Source organism: Hemiscyllium ocellatum, chromosome 11 (genome assembly GCF_020745735.1).
Source record: "Hemiscyllium ocellatum isolate sHemOce1 chromosome 11, sHemOce1.pat.X.cur, whole genome shotgun sequence".
NCBI classification, from domain to species: Eukaryota; Metazoa; Chordata; class Chondrichthyes; order Orectolobiformes; family Hemiscylliidae; genus Hemiscyllium; species Hemiscyllium ocellatum.
In genome coordinates this window covers 20,133,685-20,158,978 of record NC_083411.1, presented here as the reverse complement: position 1 = coordinate 20,158,978, position 25,294 = coordinate 20,133,685, and the positions used below count along the sequence as shown (strand labels likewise).

Here is a 25,294-nt window from a genome sequence, read left to right as displayed (position 1 = left end):
AAGAGTACGGTGTGTTAGGTTTTATTGGTAAAGGGATTGAGTTTTGGAGTCACGAGCTAATGCTGCAGCTGTACAAAACTGTGGTGCGGCCGAACTTGGAGTATTGTGTATAGTTCTGGTCACTGCAATATAGGAAGAATGTGGAAGCTTTGGAAAGGGTTCAAAGGAGATTTACTAGGATGTTGCCTGGTATGGAGGGAAGGCTATATGAGGAAAGGCTGAGGAACTTAAGGCTGTTTTCGTTAGAGAGAAGAATGTTGAGAGGTTACTTAATTGAGACATATAAGATAATCAGAGGGTTAGAAAGGATGGTCACTGAGAGCCTTTTTTCTTGGATGGTGATGGCTAGCCCAAGGGAAATAGCTATAAATTGAGGGGTGATAGATAGATAGATAGATAGATGTCACAGGTGGTTTCTTTACTCAAAGAGTACTAGGGGCATAGAACACACTGCCTGCAACTGTAGTAGACTCGCCTATCTTAAGGACTTTTAAATGGAATAGTGTAGGTTAGATGGGCTTCAGATTGGTTCCGCAGGTCGGCACAAGATTGAGGGCCAAAGAATCTGTCATGTTTTATGTCTATGTCTAAAAACATCTTGGATATCTTTGTTCTTGATTAAATTCACACAACATATAAATTAGCAAAAGTTCTATTTTTGTAAAATGTTATCGTTCAAGCATAAATTTTCAAAAACTTTTGCAAATTGGTTGACTATTTAGTGCATTTGCAACCTACTAACATTTCTTCATTTTATTTCTAACAGAATGGATTAGTTCAGAGAGAGATGGCATCCGGTCCCTGAAAGATAAGTCGATATCTTCCAAACCAATCCAGCACAACCCTGGGTAGGTAACATTGGAACAGGCTTGTGGGATAGGTGCTGGAAAATTGTTGAATTTCCAGTTTTGCATTTATAACGTGCATTTTTCCCTGGAAAATTGGAGGCTGAGAGGTGACCTTATCGAGGTTTATAAGATCATGAGGGACATGCAGATGGTGAGTAGCCAAGATCTTTTTCCCAAGGTGTGGGGAGTTCAAAACTAGGTTTAAGGTGAGAGTGGAAAGATTTAAAAGGGACCTGAGGGCTAGCTTTTTCATGCCGAGGGTGGTGGGTGTGTGGAACGAGCATCTGGATCGGCACATGATTAAGAAGGGTTTAGGGGGATATGGGCCAAATGCTGACAAATGGGACTAGAACAGTTTACGATATCTGGTCAGAGAAGACGATTTGGACTGAAGGGTCTGTTTCCGTGCTGTATAACTCTTAAGTCCATTTTTAATAGTCTCCTGTTTCTATTCATAGCGTTTCTTTTATTTAACCTTTTTTTTCTATATCAACCTGTTCTGGAGCAGGCGGGACATGAAACCAGGCCTCTCGGCCCAGAGAGTAGGGGCAGTATTAGTGCGCCACAAGAGGACCCCTACCCCCGAGAACGTTTTTTTCTTCTTCACTGGAATCAGTGACTTGATTGGGTACACTTCCATTAGCGTTCTCACATTCATGTAGCTTGTTCAAGCAGTCTTTCTTCATCCGTGAGGCAGGATTGTAATTATTGGAAACTATTCAAACTTGTAAGACCTCATACTTTCTAGACTCATACAGACTTAGAACCCAGTAGGATGCCATTTGACCTATTGAGTCTTTGAAGGTGCAATCATGCTTCGTCCTGCATCCTCACTTTTTTTCCATTTCCCTATAATTACCTCATCCTTGAGTAGCTATCCAATTCCCTTCTCAAATCACTTATGGAATCAAGTACAACTGCATTTTCAGGTGCTTTCAATGTCCTGCCTATACTCTGATTGAAAAAATATCTTATCAACTCTCCTCTCGATTGTGTTGGGACATCTGGTCAGGATGGACGAGTTGGACGAAGGTCTGTTTCCGTGTTGCGCATCTCTATGACTCTATAACTCTGGACCTTTGCCAATATATCTTAATCTGTTTATTCACCCACTCACCAGAGTTTTTCTTGGTCCACTGTATGAAACTCATCTTATTATCTTAAAACCTCAATCTGGTCTCTTCATTTACTATTGTGGGCCAGTGCAGATGTTGAGGGCACTGACTTCAAATTTGGGCTTTCCCTTTCAGGACAGAGATCAGGGGAAATGGCCTCTTGTGTGACTTTGGAACTCTGCCTCGGAAGATGGTGGAGACAGGAGCCATTGAATATTTTAAAAGTGGAGATGGGTATATTATTTTAGGGAAGGTTAATCAAAGGTAGAATTTCAAGCATGAACAGATAAGCCATAGCCTCATTGAATTTTGGAGCAGGTTTTAAGGGCTAAATGGTCTACTTCTGATCCTAGTTTCTATGCAAATATGTTCTTCATCAAACACAGAAATTATTAGAAATGTAGCGTGGACCAGATAGCATTTCAAAAAGAGAGGGATTAATATTTCAAAAGTAAGCCTTCATCAGAACATGAAAACGAGGCAATTAATACCATCTTTGGCCATCCTGGTAGACACATTAAAAATAACAATGGAATTTTGGAAAATCAGGAAGTTTATTCCTAACCCACAGCAGATCCAAGCATAATACAGAGAATGGTGGAAAATTTGGAAATCATTAGTGTCAAACATACTATATTTTGTCTGTATATATTATGCAGGAAGAACATTCCTGATAACCAGGAAGTCCAGAAACAGGAGTCACAGTCTAAGGATATGGGATAAACCATTCAGGACTGAGATGAAGTGTATTTTTTTCACCCAGAGAGTGGTGAGCCTGTGGAATTCTCTGCTACAGTAAACAGTTGAGCCCAAAACATTGAATGTTTTCTAAATATAGCTTCTGGGAATAAGGGGATCAAAGGGTATAGAGAGAAAGTGGGATCAGGGTACTGAGTTGCATGATCATGTTTTATGGCAGAGCACATTTGATGGACCAAATGGCTTACTCCTGCTCCTATTTTCTATGTTCCTCTTATACATCTTACCTTAAATATATCTCAAAATATTAATAGACAATAGACAATAGGTGCAGGAGTAGACCATTCTACCCTTCGAGCCAGCACCACCATTCATTATGATCATGGCTGATCATCCTCAATCAGTGTCCTGTTCCTGCCTTATCCCCATAACCCTTGATTCCACTATCCTTAACAGCTCTATCCAACTCTTTCCTGAAAGTATCCAGAGACTTGGCCTCCACTGCCCTCTGGGGTAGAGCATTCCATACACTCACCACTCTCTGGGTGAAGAAGTTTCTCCTCAACTCTGCTCTAAGTGGCCTACCGCTTATTTTTAAACTGTGTCCTCTGGTTCGGGACTCACCCATCAGCAGCAACATGCTCCCTGCCTCCAGAGTGTCCAATCCTTTAATAATCTTATACGTCTCAATCAGATCCCCTCTCAGTCTTCTAAACCCAAGCATTTACAAGCCCAGTCGCTCCAATCTTTCAGCGTAAGATAGTCCCACCATTCCGGGAATTGACCTCGTAATTCCTGGAATTGACCTTGTAAGAATTTTCTGAAAGAATCTTGCATTTAAATGATTGAACAGTGCATGGTTCTGCTGCCTTCCTCCCTGGTTATACCAATCTTGCTGTTACATGTTGCAAACACTTCAGTGAGTGTGAATAGCATTACTGTTTTTAAAAAAAATCATTTGAGACTCAAACAACTGAAGATTACCTCCGTTCCTGCTTAAATCTATCAATTTAATAAACAGAACAGATACCCAAAACATCACCCTCTTGCCCTTCTTTAGATGCAGAATTTTGCTTGCACGGCCAGTTTTATTTCGAAATGAACTGTTAAACTGGTCCTCACATTGCAATTTGAAACGTTTTCAAACTGTGAGGACAGTGATGCTATCATTTCTTAAAAGACCATTAGCATTGAATGCTCCTTGGCATTTGTGATCCACAGTGGCACACTGATGCCTGTCTGACGTCTCTCACACAAGTTCCTGACCTCAGCCATTGGGAAGTGGCACTGAATGGACAAAGGAAGAGAAAGAAAGATCCAGCGACTAGTCGCAGATGCCTCTGACACATCTCCATATTGATACAGAGAACTGGACGAATCAGGGGCCAAGGAATGAAGGAAAAACAATTTGCAAAAAAGATTATTTAAAATAAAAATAATTTTCTTACATTCCATTCCCTCACCTCCTTTGCAGCTAGTGACTGATTCTGAACAGGGTTTCCCAGCTGCCAGTAGCTTTTTCTTTGTGCCATCTGGATACCATACAACAAAGCAAGCTATTAGTTATGTAACATGCAGATGCTGAGCACCTGTAGGGTACTTAATGATAGGGCCAACATCAGCGAAGCCTGATCTCTCTTTCCTAGTATTTCTACTTGCAGCAGCAATTCAGGGCAGGGACCCCAGCTGGTATTATTCTCTCCTTTTCTTACTACACATGCAAGCAGACAATTTGTAACTGGCTGAACGCTTTTTAACTGAAATCAGAAAGCTCAAGAGAAGCAAGGAATCAGAATGTATTTTTTGCGCTGATTCATAAGGAATCTTGTGGGGGAGTCTTGAGGGACTTATGAGGGATTGGAATGTTTTTTTGGCAACAAACTATGATGGTTTGAACTGGAAAAAAGTCACTATAAAGAAGAATGCTACAATATAAAGCTAGCAGAACTATTTGGTAGCATTTATGCTTTGAGCTCATGTGAGGGACGACCAGGATTTTGGTAGCACTGAAACTGAAAGAATATTTTTCATGGTTTTTTAACATTTGTCTGTTACTCCACAGAGGCAGTGAGAAAAAATGTGGTCAGAATTCAGCGTTCTCTGAAGTCATCAGCTCCATGTTTTCCAATTGGCCTGATGATGGCCCTCACCCTGGGAGTACTGGTGTGGGAATTAAAGGGAAAGGCAATGAAGAGGTCATTCAATCAAGGTATGTCAACCCATCATCACACCTGAGGTTAGGCTGAAAGGGAACTCTTACCTTCTTCTCATATACACCAGGAAATCTGGGTTCAAGACCCACCTACTCCAGTGGTGTGCAATAACATCTCTGAACAAGTTAATTAAAAAACATCTACACTCGCAGAAAGACAACCCTTTATGGACTGTTATGAATCCAGCATGCAACCAATTTGAGATCTCCTGCCCTATGATAGCATAAAAAAACCAAAAGAATTATGGATGCTGAAATCAGAAACAGAAACATGTTTTTCCCCTTGTCCAGTCGCTTCCCACTTACATCTTCAATTCTCTGACACTTTACGTCAGTTCCAGAATTTCCAGTTTGCGGGCTCCAGCCACCTCCCCTTCACTATGGAAGTGCCAGCCCTTTACACGTCCACCCCCCATTAGGATCGTCTGAGTGCTCTCTGCTTCTTCCTGGAACAAAGGCTTGAACTCGCCCCACCCACCAGCACACTCCTCCGCAGGGCTGAGCTTCTCCTTCTCTTTTAACTCCTTTCATTTTCTTCAGGTCAGAAAGGTGGCCGGGGTACGATTCTTCCTGCTCCTCGGATGCTGCCTGACCTGCTGTGCTTTTCCAGCACCACTCTAATCTAGACTCTGGTTTACAGCATCTGCAGCCCTTGTTTTTACTCACATAGGCCCCAGTTATGTCTGCCTCTTTGTGGTATAAGTGGAACATTGCTTGTTGTAGTTCTACTCCTGTCCCCACCCACAGTCTTTCTCCAATATATCCAGCAATGGAAATATTTATGAATTTTGATTCCAATTCCCACCCTGACCTCATCTTTACCTGGTCCATCTCTGAGTCTTGAGATGAAAATGTGTGGCTGGAAAAGCACAGCAGGTCAGGCAGCATCCAAGGAACAGGAGATTCAACGTTTCGGGCATAAGCCCTGAAGAAGGGCTTATGCCCGAAACGTTGAATCTCCTGTTCCTTGGATGCTGCCTGACCTGCTGCACTTTTCCAGCCACACATTTCCAGCTCTGATCTCCAACATCTGCAGACCTCACTTTCTCCATCTCTGAGTCCTCCCTTTCTTCTTTGACGTTTCTATTTCCATTTCTGAGGATAGACTAGCTACCAATATCCATGACAAACCAAGTGATTCCCACAGTTACCTTGACTATACATTCTCACCCTGTTTCCCGTAAAGACTCTATTCCATTCTCCTAGTTCTTCTAACTCCGTTGCATCTGTTTTAAAGTCAACTTCAACAAGAGGGCATCCGAAACGTCCAACTTTTCCCTCAATCGAGCATTCCCCAGTACCATGGTCAACAAGAGTCTCAACCAGGTCCAACCCATCCCCCGCACTTCCGCCCTCACTCAATCTCTCTCCCACAGCAGCGGTACGGTCCTCCGTGTCCTCACCTACCATCCCAACTGAATTCACATCCAAAGGATCATTTCAGCCATTTCAGCCACCTCCAGTGAGATGCCATAAACAGGCACATATTCATCTCCCTTCCCTTACCAGCCTTCTGCAGGAAACATTCCTTCCAGAATCCGCTAGTCCACTCCTCCTTCAACCCAACACAGCCCCTCCACTCATGGCATCTATCTAGCACTGAGAGAAGGTGTAAAACCTGCCCATTTACTTCATCCCTCCTCAATGTCCAAGGACACACACACAGCTTCCAGGTGAAGCAGCTCTTTACCTGTACCTCACTCAATCTCCCATTTATCTTTACCTTTGTTTTTGGACAGACTCTGCAACCTCTCACCCCGACAACTTACGCTCACAGTCCCCAACCCCCAATTCCCTGCAGTCACAGTTCCTGCCCCAACCCTGACACCTCACCCTCACAGGTCCTGCCCTCTCCCTGAGCCTTATCATCGCAGGTCCTTCCCTCTCCCTAACTCCCTACCCTCACAAATCCTGCCCTCTTTCTCACTCCGTACCCTCACAGGTCCTGTCCCCTCCCTCACTCCCTACCCTCACAGGTCCTGCCCCCTCCCTCACTCTCTACCCTCACAGATCCTGTCCCAACCCTGACCCTTACCCTAGCAGGTCCTGCCCTCTCCCTCACTCCCTACCCTCACAGATCCTGCCCTCTCCCTGACCCTTACCCTTGCAGATCCTGTCCTCTCCCTCATTCCCTACCCTCACAGGTCCTGTCCTCTCCCTCACTCCCTACCCTCACTGGTTCTGCCCTCCCCCTCACTCCCTACCCTCACAGGTCCTGTCCTCTCCCTCACTCCCTACATTCACAGATCCTGCCCTCTCCCTCACTCCCTACCCTCACAGGTCCTTTACTCTCCCTCACTCCCTACCCTCACAGATCCTGCCCTCTCCCTCATTACCTTCCCTCACAGGTCCTGTCCTCTCCCCCACTCCCTACCCTCACAGATCCTGTCCTCTCCCTCACTCTCTACCCTCACAGGTCCTGTCCTCTCCCTCAATCCCAACCCTCACAGGTCCTGTCCTCTCCCTCACTCTCCACCCTCACAGATCCTGCCCTCTCCCTCACTCCCTACCCTCACAGGTCCTGCCCTCTCCCTCACTCCCTACCCTCACAGGTCCTGTCCTCTCCCTCACTCTCTACCCTCACAGGTCCTGTCCACTCCTTCAAACCCTACCCTCACAGATCCTGCCCTCTCCCTCACTCCCCACCCTCACAGGTCCTGTCCTATCCCTCACTCTCTACTCTCACAGGTCCTGTCCTCTCCCCCACACCCTACCCTCACAGGTCCTGTCCTCTCCCTCACTCTCCACCCTCACAGATCCTGCCCTCTCCCTCACTCCCTACCCTCACAGGTCCTGCCCTCTCCCTCACTCCCTACCCTCACAGATCCTGTCCTCTCCCTCACTCCTACCCTCACAGTTACTGTCCTCTCCCTCACCCCCTACCCTCACAGATCCTGCCCTCTCCCTGACCCTTACCCTCGCAGATCCTGTCCTCTCCCTCATTCCCTACCCTCACAGGTCCTGTCCTCTCCCTCACTCCCTAAATTCACAGATCCTGCCCTCTCCCTCACTCCCTACCCTCACGGGTCCTGTACTCTCTCTCACTCCCTACCCTCACAGATCCTGCCCTCTCCCTCACTCCCTTCTCTCACAGGTCCTGTCCTCTCCCTCACTCCCTACCCTCAGAGTTCCTGTCCTCTCCCTCACTCCCTACCCTCACAGATCCTGCCCTCTCCCTCATTACCTTCCCTCACAGGTCCTGTCCTCTCCCCCACTCCCTACCCTCACAGGTCCTGTCCTCTCCCTCAATCCCTACCCTCACAGATCCTGCCCTCTCCCTCACTCCCCACCCTCACGGGTCCTGTCCTATCCCTCACTCTCTACCCTCACAGGTCCTGCCCTCTCCCTCACTCCCTACCCTCACAGATCCTGTCCTCTCCCTCACTCCTACCCTCACAGTTCCTGTCCTCTCCCTCACTCCCTACTCTCACAGATCCTGTCCTCTCCCTCACTCCCTACCCTCACAGATCCTGCCCTCTCCCTCACTCCCTACTCTCACAGGTCCTGTCCTCTCCCTCACTCCCTACCCTCACGGGACCTGCCCTCTCCCTCACTCCCTACCCTCACAGGTCCTGCCCTCTCCCTCACTCCCTACCTTCACAGATCCTGTCCTCTCCCTCACTCCTACCCTCACAGTTCCCGTCCTCTCCCTCACTCCCTACCCTCACAAGTCCTGTCCTCTCCCTCACTCCCTACCCTCACAAGTCCTGTCCTCTCCCTCACTCCTACCCTCACAAGTCCTGTCCTCTCCCTCACTCCTACCCTCACAGGTCCTGCCCTCTCCCTCACTCCCTACCCTCAGAGATCCTGTCCTCTCCCTCACTCCCTACCCTCACAGGTCCTGCCCTCTCCCTCACTCCCTACCCTCACAGATCCTGTCCTCTCCCTCACTCCCTACCCTCACAGATCCTGCCCTCTTCCTCACCCCCTACCCTCACAGGTCCTGTACTCTCCCTCACTCCCTACAATCACAGATCCTGCCCTCTCCCTGACCCTTACCCTCACAGATCCTGTCCTCTCCCTCATTCCCTACCCTCACAGATCCTGTCCTCTCCCTCACTCCCTACCCTCACAGATCCTGCCCTCTTCCTCACCCCCTACCCTCACAGGTCCTGTACTCTCCCTCACTCCCTACAATCACAGATCCTGCCCTCTCCCTGACCCTTACCCTCACAGATCCTGTCCTCTCCCTCACTCCCTACCCTCACTGGTTCTGCCCTTCCCCTCACTCCCTACTCTCACAAGTCCTGTCCTCTCCCTCACTCCCTACATTCACAGATCCTGCCCTCTCCCTCACTCCCTACCCTCACAGGTCCTGTACTCTCCCTCACTCCCTACCCTCACAAATCCTGCCCTCTCCCTGACCCTTACCCTCACAGATCCTGCCCTCTCCCTCACTCCCTTCACTCACAGGACCTGTCCTCTCCCTCACTCCCTACCCTCACAGGTCCGGTCCTCTCCCTCACTCCCTACCCTCACTGATCCTGTCCTCTCCCTCACTCTCTACCCTCACAGGTCCTGGCCTCTCCCTCACTCCCTACCCACACAGATCCGGTCCTCTCCCTCACTCCCTACCCTCACAGATCCTGCCCTCTCCCTCACTCCCCACCCTCACAGATCCTGCCCTCTCCCTTACTCCCTTCCCTCACAGGTCCTGTCCTCTCCCCCACTCCCTACCCTCACAGGTCCTGTCCTCTCCCTCACTCTCTACCCTCACAGGTCCTGTCCTATCCCTCACTCTGTACTCTCACAGGTCCTGTCCTCTCCCTCACTCCCTACCCTCACAGATCCTGTCCTCTCCCTCACTCCCTACCCTCACAGATCCTGCCCTCTCCCTGACCCTTACCCTCAGAGGTCCTGCCCTCTCCCTCACTCCCTACCCTCACAGGTCCTGTCTTCTCCCTCACCCCCTACCCTCACAGATCCTGCCCTCTCCCTCACTCCCTACTCTCACAGGTCCTGTCCTCTCCCTCACCCCTTACCCTCACAGATCCTGTCCTCTCCCTCATTCCCTACCCTCACAGATCCTGTCCTCTCCCTCACTCCCTACCCTCACAGATCCTGCCCTCTTCCTCACCCCCTACCCTCACAGGTCCTGTACCCTCCCTCACTCCCTACAATCACAGATCCTGCCCTCTCCCTGACCCTTACCCTCACAGATCCTGTCCTCTCCCTCACTCCCTACCCTCACTGGTTCTGCCCTTCCCCTCACTCCCTACTCTCACAAGTCCTGTCCTCTCCCTCACTCCCTACATTCACAGATCCTGCCCTCTCCCTCACTCCCTACCCTCACAGATCCTGTACTCTCCCTCACTCCCTACCCTCACAGATCCTGCCCTCTCCCTCACTCCCTTCACTCACAGGACCTGTCCTCTCCCTCACTCCCTACCCTCACAGGTCCTGGCCTCTCCCTCACTCCCTACCCACACAGATCCTGTCCTCTCCCTCACTCTCTACCCTCACAGGTCCTGGCCTCTCCCTCACTCCCTACCCACACAGATCCGGTCCTCTCCCTCACTCCCTACCCTCACAGATCCTGCCCTCTCCCTCACTCCCCACCCTCACAGATCCTGCCCTCTCCCTTACTCCCTTCCCTCACAGGTCCTGTCCTCTCCCCCACTCCCTACCCTCACAGGTCCTGTCCTCTCCCTCACTCTCTACCCTCACAGGTCCTGTCCTATCCCTCACTCTCTACTCTCACAGGTCCTGTCCTCTCCCTCACTCCCTACCCTCACAGATCCTGTCCTCTCCCTCACTCCCTACCCTCACAGATCCTGCCCTCTCCCTGACCCTTACCCTCAGAGGTCCTGCCCTCTCCCTCACTCCCTACCCTCACAGGTCCTGTCTTCTCCCTCACCCCCTACCCTCACAGATCCTGCCCTCTCCCTCACTCCCTACTCTCACAGGTCCTGTCCTCTCCCTCACCCCCTACCCTCACAGATCCTGCCCTCTCCCTCACTCCCTACTCTCACAGGTCCTGCCCTCTCCCTCACTCCCTACCCTCACAGTTCCTGTCCTCTCCCTCACTCCCTACTCTCACAGATCCTGCCCTCTCCCTCACTCCCTACCCTCACAGGTCCTGCACTCTGCCTCACTCCCTACCCTCACAGATCCTGCCCTCTTCCTCACTCCCTACCCTCACAGTTCCTGTCCTCTCCCTCACTCCCTACCCTCACAGATCCTGCCCTCTTCCTCACTCCCTACCCTCACAAGTCCTGCCCTCTTCCTCACTCCCTACCCTCACAGGTCCTGCCCTCTCCCTCACTCCCTATACTCACAGATCCTGTCTTCTCCCTCACTCCGTACCCTCACAGCTCCTGTCCTCTCCCTCACTCCCTACCCTCACAGATCCTGCCCTCTTCCTCACTCCCTACCCTCACAAGTCCTGTCCTCTCCCTCACTCCCTACCCTCATAGATCCTGTCCTCTCCCTCACTCCCTACCCTCACAGGTCCTGCCCTCTCCCTCACTCCCTACCCTCACAGATCCTGCCCTCTTCCTCACTCCCTACCCTCACAGGTCCTGTCCTCTCCCTCACTCCCTACCCTCACAGATCCTGCCCTCTTCCTCACTCCCTACCCTCACAAGTCCTGTCCTCTCCCTCACTCCCTACCCTCATAGATCCTGTCCTCTCCCTCACTCCCTACCCTCACAGGTCCTGCCCTCTCCCTCACTCCCTACCCTCACAGATCCTGTCCTCTCCATCACTCCCTACCCTCACAGATCCTGCCCTCTCCCTCATTCCCAACTCTCACAGGTCCTGTCCTCTCCCTCACTCCCTACCCTCACAGGTCCTGTCCTCTCCTTCACTCCCTACCCTCACAGGTCCTGTCCTCTCTCTCACTCCCTACCCTCACAGTTCCTGTCGTCTCCCTCACTCCCTACCCTCACAGGTCCTGTCCTCTCCCTCACTCCCTACCCTCACAGTTCCTGTCCTCTCCCTCACTCCCTACCCTCACAGATCCTGCCCTCTCCCTCACTCCCTACCCTCACAAGTCCTGTCCTCTCCCTCACTCCCTACCCTCACAGATCCTGTCCTATCCCTCACTCTCTACTCTCACAGATCCTGTCCTCTCCCTCACTCCCTACCCTCACAGATCCTGCCCTCTCCCTGACCCTTACCCTCAGAGGTCCTGCCCTCTCCCTCACTCCCTACCCTCACAGGTCCTGTCTTCTCCCTCACTCCCTACCCTCACAGATCCTGCCCTCTCCCTGACCCTTACCCTCAGAGGTCCTGCCCTCTCCCTCACTCCCTACCCTCACAGGTCCTGTCTTCTCCCTCACTCTCTACCCTCACAGATCCTGTCCTCTCCCTCACTCCTACCCTCACAGTTCCTGTCCTCTCCCTCACTCCCTACTCTCACAGATCCTGTCCTCTCCCTCACTCCCTACCCTCACAGGTCCTGTCCTCTCCCTCATTCCCTACTCTCACAGGTCCTGTCCTCTCCCTCACTCCCTACCCTCACAGGTCCTGTCCTCTCCCTCACTCCCTACCCTCACAGGTCCTGTCCTCTCCTTCACTCCCTACCCTCACAGGTCCTGCCCTCTCCCTCACTCCCTACCCTCACAAGTCCTGTACTCTCCCTCACTCCCTACCCTCACAGATCCTGCCCTCTCCCTCACTCCCTTCCCTCACAGGTCCTGTCCTCTCCCTCACTCCCTACCCTCAGAGTTCCTGTCCTCTCCCTCACTCCCTACCCTCACAGATCCTGCCCTCTCCCTCATTCCCTTCCCTCACAGGTCCTGCCCTCTCCCCCACTCCCTACCCTCATAGGTCCTGTCCTCTCCCTCACTCTCTACCCTCACAGGTCCTGCCCTCTCCCTCACTCCCTACCCTCACAGATCCTGTCCTCTCCCTCACTCCCTACCCTCACAGGTCCTGCCCTCTCCCTCACTCCCTACCCTCACAGATCCTGTCCTCTCCCTCACTCTCCACTCTTACAGTGTTGTGTCATTTAAAAAATGGAGTGCTGATGAGATGGAAGGTGCAGGGGACTGGCACCTTGTCCTGTCATTGTTCCAGCTCCTGGGATGAAAGCCAACATGGAATAAAAGAATCTTTATGCTCTCTCTATGATTTTTTAAAATAATGATTTGGGACAATGTTGACTCAATTGTTTTGAGGGCGTAAGTTCATAATAAAAACACTGGCAATGAATTCTCTGCTGTAATTCCATTTTCCCGACTAGCTAAGGAAAACTGGAACTATTATTGAATTACTTTCACCACATCTCCAATATGTTGTTGGAATAACGTGACCTTTACTGCACTTTGTCTGCACTGAGAGTTTTTGCTCAGCGTCTGAATTAGAAAATGTTTCATTATTCAATATTGATGTCCCACACAACGCAGCGAGACCAGAAATGTTACTTAATAAACAAAAGGTTAAAAGGTGGAAAAGCTGTCTGAAAGAATCAAAATGATTGCTTGGTGTTGGCTTTAGTATTCTCTCATTCACTCTGTGCTCACCACAGGAGGGAGCGGAGTGAATGTAAAAGAGGAGAAATCTGAAGTCAAAGAGTTTTGCCAAAGTGTCTTGCAACAATTATGAAGAGGATTCTGTTTTTAGCTTGTGTATAATAAAACTAGGAGAAAGTGAGGACCGCAGATGCTGGAGATCAGAGCTGAAAATGTGTTGCTGGAAAAGCGCAGCAGGTCAGGCAGCATCCAAGGAGCAGGAGAATCGACGTTTCAGGCATAAGCCCTTCTTCAGAAATGTGACCATAGCAACACGACGGCTGGAGGAAGAGCGCCTCATCTTCCGCCTAGGGACCCTCGAACCACAAGGGATGAACTCAGATTTCTCCAGTTTCCTCATTTCCCCTCCCCCCACCTTGTGTCAGTCAAATTCCTCAAACTCAGCACCGCCTTCCTAACCTGCAATCTTCTTCCTGACCTCTCTGCCCCCAACCCCCACTCTGGCCTATCACTCTCACCTTGACCTCCTTCCACCTATCGCATTTCCAACACTATAATAAAACTATGTTGCTGGTTAAAGCACAGCAGGTTAGGCAACATCCAAGGAACAGGAAATTCGACGTTTCGGGCCAGAGCCCTTCATCAGGAATGAGGCTCATTCCTGATGAAGGGCTCTGGCCTGAAACGTTGAATTTCCTGTTCCTTGGATGTTGCCTAACCTGCTGTGCTTTAACCAGCAACACATTTTCAGCTCTGATCTCCAACATCTGCAGACCTCACTTTTTACACTATAATAAAACTACTCAGACTATAGGCTTGAAAGGTTAATATGTAACCTTTTATTAAACTGATCTTGAACTGGAGAGACAGAATTGTGTTTTGAGTGAAAGATCTTTATATGGAGCACCTGAGACTGAACTGAATAGATCTTAGAGGTATCTACAACTGAATTAAAACTAAACCACAGAGGGCTTCCCTGCACTTGTGTATTGTGCTGTTTACAGCATGCTGACAGAAATTCAGACAACTTGGGCAAGAATATTCTTCCAACTTCAGATCAAAAGATCACTTTTATTTTGGATGATGTTAAAATTTGTTCAGTCTTCTTTCTCTTTCTCTAAAGGTAATGACGTGTGCTGGGCTCTGATACGTTTCCATTTAAAAAAAATAATTTTCTGTGTCACCTGAGTCAATGCGCAGTACCATTATATTTGTTTGCACAGCCACAGTATAGAAGCAATCACAGAATCCCTACACTATGAAAAGAGGCCATTCAAACCATCGACCTTCTGAAGACCATCCCACTCAGACCTAGCCGTCTACCCTGTCCAGGTAACCCTGCATTTCCCATGACGAATCTATCTAACTGCACATTCTTGGACTGTAAGTCCAGTGTGAACAAACTCAAACACTGGTATCCCACAAGGATGTGTCTTCAGCCCCCTACTGTACTCCCTGTACATCCATGATTGTGTGGCCAAATTCCATATGAATGCCATTGACAAGCTTGCTGGTGATACCACTGTGGTAGGCCAGTTATCAAACAATGATGAGTCAAAATACAGGAAGGAGATCGACAGCTTGGTGTCATGGTGCAATCATAACAATCTCTCTCTCAATGTTGGCAAAACAAAAGAATTGATCATTGACTTCAAGAAGAAAGGGGGAGGACATACCCCAATCTACATCAACAGAGCTGATGTGGAGAGAGTCGAGACTGTCAAGTTCCTAGGAGTGATGATACCCGACCGTCTGTCCTGGACCCCCATGTAGATGCAACGGTCAAGAGTTGAGGTGACTCCTGGCCAAGGAGTCTCTAGGGTCTTTCAAGGAGAAGTTGAAATGTGGCAATTGAGGACAGTAGCAGCAAATTTCAGCGGGTACTCTTAATTTTATATTCTATGTCCTGAATAAGTAGCACTGAGGAGTGGTTTCCTTATGTGGCTTTGGAAGAGTAGTGACACTACATCTGGGGAGTAATTTTGAATTGAGATGTAATAGAGTTTTCCACAATGATAATGAGAATCCCTTTATGGACAGCTAGTCTTTTGTCCTGGATTCAAAACTATCTCATACTGAGGGTAAATGATAAGCTTGTACACTGAAGATGACACACATAATCTAAGTTGTACCTTTATTATTTTGTTTTTTTAGGATGAAACAAAATATTCCTGCCGACGATGATTCCTATTTGAACAGTTTCAACAACCCAGCCTACTTTGTACTTGAAGGAGTTCCTTTCCCCCAGTCTGGAACAGGCAGTCAGGAAAATTCAGTGTCAAAAACTATTCCCAGGAATATGCCACAACCTTTTCCTCCAACAGTGGCGGAAAAACCGAGAGACCCCTCCTTCCGACACTTGAACAGTGAAGGAGGCTCCTTAGACCACGAAGGTCTGCGCGGCTCTTACGATCAGTCCCAGCACACTTTCCCCAAAGTAGGGGAGGTTGAAATGCAGAACAACCCACTTTATGCCAGTTCTGCTGATGTATGGGGTAAAACTCACCAGCCTGTGCCATCCAAAACTAACCAAGAGTGGCACAAGGCTGCAACGACAACCAGGGATTCCCAGGAATTCAAAGCGCCTACCACAGCACCTAGGAGCTTCTCCAGGGCTCAGCTGGCAGGCAAGAGTGGGCCTCAGGCATCACTGATCAATGAGGTCCGAGACAAACTCTCTGAAAGAAAACTGGACGACTTCCATTCGACAAAATCACTGAGCAGCAAAGACCGCCAAGTCAACAAATATGAACTCCCCCTTCCTGTTCGAGAACGGCCAGCAGTGAGTCCTCGGTTACCAGCCAGAAACAAAGTAACAGCAGAGTTTCAACCTCGGCCTACACGAACGGATGTACCTCCACCACTACCTGTCAAGAGCAGAACAATGGAGGCTGGGGTACGTACTTAAAACAATAAAACATTGCGGTGTGAACCATGGAATAGTTTGTTTCACCCACAACGGTGTCATTTGAGAAGCTACATTTGGAACACAGAAGTAACATGATTTCCAAACGTCTTAGTGGAAAAATGTATTGCCCAGTAAGCTACTAAAATGTACAGAGCAAATAATTTGAGGATCAATTCCCAATTTGTGATGAGTTGGATGATCTCAAGGTTAGCAGTGAGAGCATAACAATTGAAATGTGTGCCCCTGAGCTAAAGAGGGAAATATTACCTGATTGTCCTTGATCATTGTACATGACTACCTCTGTGGACAGTGTATGCATGAATAACAGGGAATCTGCATGTTTGTTTCATTGCATAATAACACACTTTTCAATTAGATGTACTTAATTTACTCCTTTTTAGCTTAAACTTATGGGGTTTGTCCCAGCTATTCTGTTGAGAACAGACATCAACCGCAGATTGGAGGTAGCACTCTTACCCTAAGCCTAGGGCTTGTGGGTTCAAGCCTCACTCCTGAGATTTGAATACAAAATCTAAGCTTACACTCCAGTGCAGTACTGAGTGCTGCACTTTAAGCGTGGGTGGGAAATTACAGCTTGGTTCCTGCCCAGGACAAAAGTTGGCAGCCAGCTGACTGAACAGTTAGAAGCTTGACCAGCAACACACATTGGGCCAAACACACTCCGCGTTGAGTTTACGTCTTTCACTGGAAGCTGCATCTATACTTGGGGGCTGCCAGAGACAACCATTTTAAAGAGGCGGTTTGTGATGTTATCTTCTCTAGGGGTGCCTCAATGGGCAAGAGGTCCACTTCAATGATAGCCCCTTCATTCCTGTTATTTTTAGCACTTTTTAAAAAAGAAATTGTGAATCCTACTCGCACCTGACTACCATGTTATGGCATTGGCAGTGTAACACTGGGTGATTTGAGCTTTTACCATGCTCAATTGACCCTGAATTATTTAGCTACATGGGGGTTCAGTTAGCTCAGTTGGCTGGATAATATAATCTGATGCAGTCCTGTTCAATGTCCATACTGGCTGTGAGCTGTACCATGTCACCTTAACTCATGCTGATGGAGGTACTTACTTTCAATCTGAATGTACCAACTGGGTCTTCTCCAATGAATAGAGATGCCGATGGTCATTTATGGGTTGTGACTCGATACCATTTATTTTCATATTATAGCCCAGGCTACTGGTTTAACTGCCCATCCTATACATTATAGGGATGAACATGAGTGTGAGTGGGAACCATCCTCTCTACATTATGCACACTCCCCTCCCCCCACCCCTCCACCACCCAAATCAGAAGAAGTGATGGCTTAGTGATATTATCGCTGGGCTGTTAATCCAGCAATCCAGGAAATGTTCTGGGGACCTGAGTTCAAATTATGCCACAACAGATGGTGGAATTTGAATTCTCTAAAAAAAATCTTGGATCAAGAGTCTAATGATGACCATCGTATGTTGGAAAAGCCCATTTGATTCACTGATATCTTTTAGGGAAGGAAATTACTATCCTTACCTGTTTGGCCCACATGTGACTCCAGACCCACATCAATGTAGTTGACCCTGAACTGGGCAAGTAGGGATGGGCGATAAATGCTGGTCTAGCCAGCAATCCCCCTGAATGAATAAAACAAGTCACATTTGGAAGGCAGAAGTAACATCCAGCCTTTTAAATTAGATATTAAGTCAAAACCTGTCATTGTTATTATGGAGGGTAATGTTTCCAAAGTGGTTAATGTGAATGTCACATTGACTCCTCTCATTTTATTGATATCATATACAGTCTGTGCCTGGAGACACTGTGTTCCGTTCCAACTTTCAAAGCAAACTGATGAACCTATATTAGCACCCTAACATATTAGTAGTTCCAGCTAACCAAAGGTTTTTCAATACTACCATGCAATAAATCTTTGTGTTATAAGACTATAAGTTGTAGGAGCGGATGGTAGCCCATTCAGCCCATCGGATGTGTTCCACTATTCAATGAGATCATGTTTGATCTGATGGTCTTCAAATCCATCTCACTGCCTTTTCCCATAACTCTTGATGGGTGACTTCTCATCCTGAAATTATGCCCTGTGGCCCGAGGTGCTCCCAGAAGAGCAAACAACCTTTCATTATTGACTCTGTCAAGTCCCCTAAGAATCTTGTGTATATCTAAGAACTGTGGCAATTCTATAGATATTCCACTGTGGTGTATTCTCTCCCACTAATCACTAGATAGGCCCAAGGGCAAAACAAAAACAAAGGAGGTAAAAACGAGGACTGCAGATTAGAGTGGTGTTGGGAAAGCACAGCAGGCCAGGCAGCATCAAGGAGCAGGCGAATAGACGTTTCGGGCAAAAGGAATAGAGGCAGGGAGCCTGCAGGGTAGAGAGATAAATGAGAGGGAGGTAGGGGTGGGGAGAAAGTAGCATAGAGTACAATAGGTGAATGGGGGTAGGGATGAAGGTAATAGGTCAGAGAGGTGGGTGGAGTGGATAGGTGGAAAGGAAGATAGGCAGGTAGGACAGGTCATGGGGACAGTGCTGAGCTGGAAGTTAGGAACTGAGGTAAGGTGGGAGTGGAGAAATGTGAAAACTGGTGAAGACAACATTGATGCCCTGGGGTTGAAGTGTTCCGAGGCAGAAGATGAGGCGTTCTTCCTCCAGGCATTGAGTGGTGAGGGAGCGGCGGTGGAGGTGGCCCAGGACCTGCATGTCCTCGGCAGAGTGGGAGGGGGAGTTGAAATGGTGGGCCACAAGGCGGTGGGGATAATTGGTGCGGGTGTCCCGGAGATGTTCCCTAAAGCGCTCTGCGAGGAGGCGTCCAGTGTCCCCAATGTAGGGGAGACCACATCGGGAGCAACGGATACAATAAATGACATTGGTGGATGTGCAGGTAAAACTTTGATGGATGTGGAAGGCTCCTTTGGGGCCTTGGATAGAGGTGAGAGAGGAGGTGTGAGTGCAGGTTTTGCAATTCCTGCGGTGGGAGGGGAAGGTGCCAGGAAGGGAGGGTGGGTTATTGGAGGGTGTGGACTTGACTAGTTAGTCACAGAAGGAACGGTCTTTGCAGAAAGTGAAAAGGGGTAGGGAGGGAAATATATCTCTGGTGGTGGGGTCCGTTTGGAGGTGGCAGAAATGTTGGTGGATGATGCGGTTAATGCGAAGGTTGGTAGGGTGGAAGGTGAGCACCAGGGGTTTCTGTCCTTGTTAGGTTGGAAGGGTGGGGTTCGAGGGCGGAGGTGCGGGTTGTGGACGAGATGCGCTGGAGGGCATCTTTAACCACGCGGGAAGGGAAATTGCAGTCACTCATCTACCGACATTTCCGCCACCTCCAAACGGACCCCACCACCAGAGATATATTTCCCTCCCCACCCCTTTCCGCTTTCCACAAAGACCATTCCCTCCATGACTAACTGGTCAGGTCCAAGCCCCCACAACAACGGATGAGAGACCACAATTTCTCCAGCATCTACAATCCTCACTTTCATCCAGCCAACTGAACTAACCATCCCTCTGGGTATGAAAATGCGTGCTCTAAACATTCATAACAACTACTGCACATGCACTCCAAATGTAGTTCCATTTTTATAGATGCAAGAAATAGTAATGTAATGATGAAAATTATAATCTTTCTGTATCTTCAAAAGATAAAATATTTTTCTCTATCTTTTAGAACTTTGACAATCGTAGCAACTCAAGTTCTCTGTCTGAGTTCCTGAAGCATTTGGGTTTGGAAAAATATGAAGCAGGTTTGGTTGAGAACGGATGGGATAAATTGGAATACTGGAGGTAATTACAGCAAAAGAACACCTAAATAATATGAATAATTGTCTGCTTATTTGTATTTACACAAATAAATCCAAGTGGTTATTATGGTGGTGAGTGTTGTAATGTTCCCAGGGAAAGGGAGGAGGTGGGAGCTTGGAGAGAAAGGGAAGTGCTGTAGTGACGGATGATTCAAGCCACTTCCTTTCACTATCAGCAAACTGAGTGGCACTCTAGTACAGATTGGTGTGATATTGAGGATTCAGGTTCAACTCAGTTGTAGTGGGCATCCATAGCCAAAAACTAGATGCATGGCTGGCATGGTGCACAGATCCAGGGACCCAGGTTCACTTCCAGCATTATCTGTGTGGAGTTTGCACATTCTGCCCATATCTGCATGAGTTTCCTTTGGGTGCTCCAGTTTCCTCCCAAAGTCTAAAAGGCATGGAGGGTAGGTGGATTGTCCATGCTAAATTGTCCATAGTGTCCAGGGATGTACAAACCAGGTGTGTTAACTGTGGTAAATGTGAGGTTATGGAATAGGGTGGAGGTCTGGGTGGAATGCTCTTTGGAGGGTAGATGCAAACTTATTGGGCCAAATGGCCTCTTCCCACAGTGTAGGGATTCTAACTACTTTATAAAGCAGCACAAATTGGCTGTAAATTAGCAAATTGATTAATGTACTGTCATTTCCCTGTAGAGTTTTGATCCCTTCCAGCAAATGTTCAGGCTGTGTCCCTGCCCTTTCCCTGTGCCCTCATCTAATTACTGCAGCAGCTTGTGAGAATTCTCAGGATCCTCGAGAAATTCTGATTAATGCATCTCCCTATTGCCAGCAATTTTCATATCTGATGCTAACAGCTATGAATCCCAATTTAGGTCTAACACAGGCCTAAGGATGTTGAATTTCAAATGGAGCAAATACTGTCCCAGTTGACCAACAGATTCCCGTGGGTCATTACAACCCAATCAGACTTGGTCTGTGTCTTTTCCATCCAACAACCCTGGCACTGCCCCTCTAGTCTGGATTGGCATCCTATCAGAACCCCTGGAGATGCACTGGGGACACTGATTACTGTTGTGCCTCTACAAACACATCACTGTGATCCTTGAAAAATGATGTGTGATACATGATAGATTTTACAAGAGGTTGATTTAGCGCACCTAGCTGATGAAAGTGATAATTATAATGATTTTAACTGAGTGCTAAATTACTGCTGTTAAGAGTCTAATGTCTTTTTTCTTCACCTTCACGTTCAGTGGCATTGCTGAAGAGGATTTGCTGGAGGCTGGCATCATTGATCCCATTCACAGGAAGTTGCTTCTGGAAATAGCGTCCCAACACAAGCCTTGACGAGCAACCCAGGCAAGAAAGACAGCAGACTACATAAATGTACTTTATCGTTTCTCTCAATTCAGAAATGATTCTTAAACTGAACAAAAACGAATATTGTGTAAATATCAAATCAGAGCATATTCTGATAGTTCTTTGATATGTTTGGAAGGGGTTAACATTCAATCAAGCTTCCAGCATCACTCTGGCCAAGAGACCAGGAGGAAAACAGCAATGACCGCACTGCGTTTGGAATTGTCCCTTTCGTCACTTCTGTAAATCCTTTACCACACACAGATGATAGCTAGGGATCAGAATCAGGGATGTAATCTGGAAGTCAAGCTTCCCAAGCTAGGAATGGAATCCAATGTTGGCAGATCTTAACACCTAGTAATTCAATGGTTTTACTTCCATTTTTCAAGCTCAGGTACACAATCTAATACGGCTGACAAGAACTGCACCCTCAATACAAGCCAGAAGCTTCAAATGAGTATGGACCAAGCAACAGAAAATGAAGCCAAGGGCACATGCCTGAAATAGACCCTTTGCATAAGAAACTGAGGAGTCTAAGACCTACCTATCCAGGGTCTCCTCTGGAAAATTGGTTTACTTTGGACACAGTGAGCACTGGGTTAGCTGTGTTCAGGAAATCCTGGTTTGCAAATAACCTGTGCAGTAGTAAATGGTGGGGCTACTGAAGGCTGCTGTCAAAAAGATAAACCTTTTAAGAAAAAAAAACACACTTTCTTGACTATAGATGAACTGGAGGAAAGAAACTGGACAAATTGTATTTTTTATGCTGTGCCTAAGCTTTCCTGGGCTTCCTGTTGATTTCACAACAACTTCATCAGAATCCTTTTGTTGCTCATCAACATCACTCCAACTCCATATAAAAGTATAGGGAAGGTGGTTTTCCTTCATTTATATCTGTGCGCTGTAAGTTTATGGCCAAAAGCAGAGGCATAACTGGAACCAGTCGTACTTCTGGTGTTTTCTGATTTTTTTTAAAAAAAAAGCTTCTCCTCACAAAGACTTGAATCTTTATCTTTGAAAATATTTTAATGAAAACTTGGAAAATGTCCGTGATTGCCTTTCCCTAAATGTTGCACTGGAAGTGTTTGAAAACATAAAGTTTTGATGGCTCCGAAATTTAATTTTCATAAAGAGAGAAGATGTTAACAAAGGGATGTGGAGTAAGTTTAGAGTTTCCTGAGGATCCTACTTATTCTCATTGATTTTCCTTTGTACAATTAAGTAGTCGCAAATTTCTCAGGTTTAGTGAGACCACTATTGGAGTATGATACAGCTTTCATCTTTTTACCTGAGAAGAGAAGAACTGCTCCGTAGGAGGCACAACAAAGGGTCACTCGGCATGATTCCTAGAATGCACCAACAGTCTCTGGAAGCCAAGGTGCCTTCATTGAAAGATTTTAAGTCTCTGAAAGATGATGAAAGGGTAACTTGGGAAAGGCTGTTCTCAAGTTCAATGAAAATGGGCTGAAAGTTGGGAGGAATGGTGAATTGGTAGGAGGTGCTCTTTGCCTTACTGCCAAAATGCCATATTGCCTGTGTTGGTAAAGTTGGCATCCCACCTGCCCACAAAATGAATGGGTTAAATCACTTAAAAGAGGTCTATTTCCTGTTTCTGGCTGGCCTTAGAGAGACTGCTGCCATGAGTAGAGACCTACCAAATAAACCCTAGTGACGTTCTAGTGCATACCCATGGATGTCGCAGGGCCCTCTATTTTGGGTAGTCTTCAGCCTGTGGAAGAGCCCCAATGGGCATGTTCATTGGTGATGGCATCTCAATGCACTTGCTAACCACTGCACTCCTCTAACCGTCCCATTCCTCTCTGACTCTGGTCACCAGGCTCCACTTCCTCCAACCACACTTGCATTTCTACATTGGTGCCCCAGCATTGATGCACCCTATTTGTGCATCCTGACCAGTGCCCACCGCTGAGTAGCAAGCCATCAGCCCTGAGATTGGGCCAGCTCTTCTTGTGCTGTGTCTCCACCCTGACCCCAGACCCTGCAGAAACCTCTTAATTAGCTGCTGCTGGGGATTGCTGTTGATTAAAGCAGGGTCAGCAGAGGCACTTTGTCATCTCATACACAGTTCAATGAGGCATCACCCCTGGCTGGAGAGCCGAGAACACAGGGACACTGTCACTGGACAAGGCGTTCACCAGTTCAGACTGAGAGGAGGAGGAAACTCTTCACTTGCTGAGTTGCCACCATTTGAAATTTTCTATGCAGAGGACTCAGCATTTGAGTACATTCTAGGCTGAGATTGGTAGACTTCTGGAGCTGAGGGAAAAGTGGAGATGTGGTCAATAATAAACTGTTATCTTATTGATGGTGTCACGGCAGTGTGGCCCAGTATTGCTCCTATTTATTGTGTTATGCTTGTTTTATGTTCAGAAATTCTTGGTGTCAATTGCTAATAAAAGATTGACAGAAATTTGAATGTAAACCTTAGACTAATCTAGCTTTTCTTGTTCAAGCACAATCTAACAGTTTTCTAATTCTAACATTTTAATTTTGGCCGTGATCTCTCTTGAGGCTTCCCAGTTTTTTTTAGGTCTAATACAGTGGGCAAACAAGGCAGTAGGAAATAGGAACAGGCCCATCAAGCCTGCTCCACCCATCAAGATCCAACATACCTCACCTCCACTTTCCTGCCCTTACTCCGAAAGCCTTGATTCCTTATCGTTCTAGAATCTATCTATCTCAGCCACAGTGTCTTTGATATGAATGTGACTGGTTTCAAATTGATCGATTCTTCAGTAAAGATGGGCTATGGTAAATTCCTCCAACTCTTCTGGCATAGTAATCGCGGAGAATAAATTGCACCCTCTTTCTAGATCCCATCTGAGACTCTTGTCATTGAAATTAATGGATAAGACATTGAAGGGATTTAAAATAGGCAGAATGGACCAGACAGAGTTAAAATCAGGTGTTCTAGCTGTCCAGATACTTTAGAGAAACGACACTGGATTTGAAAGACAAAAAAAACCTGTGAATATGTGATCTGCCTGTATTGCTCGCAAGACAAAGCTTTTCACTATGCCTCAGTACATGTGACAATAAATTCAATTCATTACAATTCACACCATTGCATAAACACAAAAGTGAGGAAAGCAGCGCATTCAGGAAAGGAATCCTTTGACTTCCATGGTTGCTGCAAATTTATGTTTCATTTTCTGAATTTATTACATTAATGTAGATTACCTTCAAGTTCTGAGAGGGTTAAATTGAATTACACAATGGACCATCATGCTACATAGGTAAGACCTACACCAAACAACAATGCCTTACTTATCATGAGCTTGAAAAGTGGTAACTTCATGATGGCGATTTTGACAACATTTTTGTAAACATGTGCTGCCATGTCAGCATGTGCATATGAACAATAATGCATTTCATTGCTAGAATCTTATTGAGACAATACTACTCTAAAAAAGCTTGTTATTATTGATTGTTGCACACTGTATAGGCTTTTCAGAATGTTTGATTTTAATATATATTATGGAATGAAACCTTACTTGAGATTTGTTATTAATAGCAGTCCACAGATCAGTTTGATTTCATCATTTCTTTAGACATTTTTAATTGACATATTGCTTGGAGTTCTGAGATGTTATGACATGAGGTGAACCCCTCTGTTACTTAAACAAAACACCCAGCAAAGCTCACCTTACCTGTTAAAATATGAATGACAGAGAACTCCCAAATTCCTCTATTTAAAGAAAAAAATATCAATTTTTTTCTTAACTCTAAAACTGAACATGAAACAACAACTATTTACAATTCTAAGCCTACTTTCTCTTCAATGTTTCTTATCTACCTCCGTCCCTATAATAATGTACTGTTCTAATCAAAACCCCTATTACAATTACATCAACTTAATTTCAAAACCACATAGTGGCTGTCGTTCTTGCTGTCTGTCTTCCTCTGGCTGAAGATTCCTTGGGTCATCTTCAGTCTTTTGCTACAA

General features: G+C 47.0%; 1 protein-coding gene across 1 annotated transcript in view; it reads left to right on the top strand.

Moving 5' to 3' along the window:
* Positions 1-23,726, top strand: part of LOC132820378 (phosphatidylinositol 3,4,5-trisphosphate 5-phosphatase 2-like) — a 145,194-nt gene extending 121,468 nt beyond the window's left edge. The window contains exons 25-29 of the mRNA XM_060832448.1: positions 767-848; positions 4,725-4,871; positions 15,446-16,187; positions 19,870-19,985; positions 21,222-23,726. Of these exons, the coding sequence (XP_060688431.1) occupies positions 767-848; positions 4,725-4,871; positions 15,446-16,187; positions 19,870-19,985; positions 21,222-21,315 (1,181 nt within the window). The 3' untranslated portion in view covers positions 21,316-23,726. The remainder of the gene's footprint in view (positions 1-766; positions 849-4,724; positions 4,872-15,445; positions 16,188-19,869; positions 19,986-21,221) is intronic.
* The last annotated feature ends 1,568 nt before the right edge of the window (positions 23,727-25,294 follow it).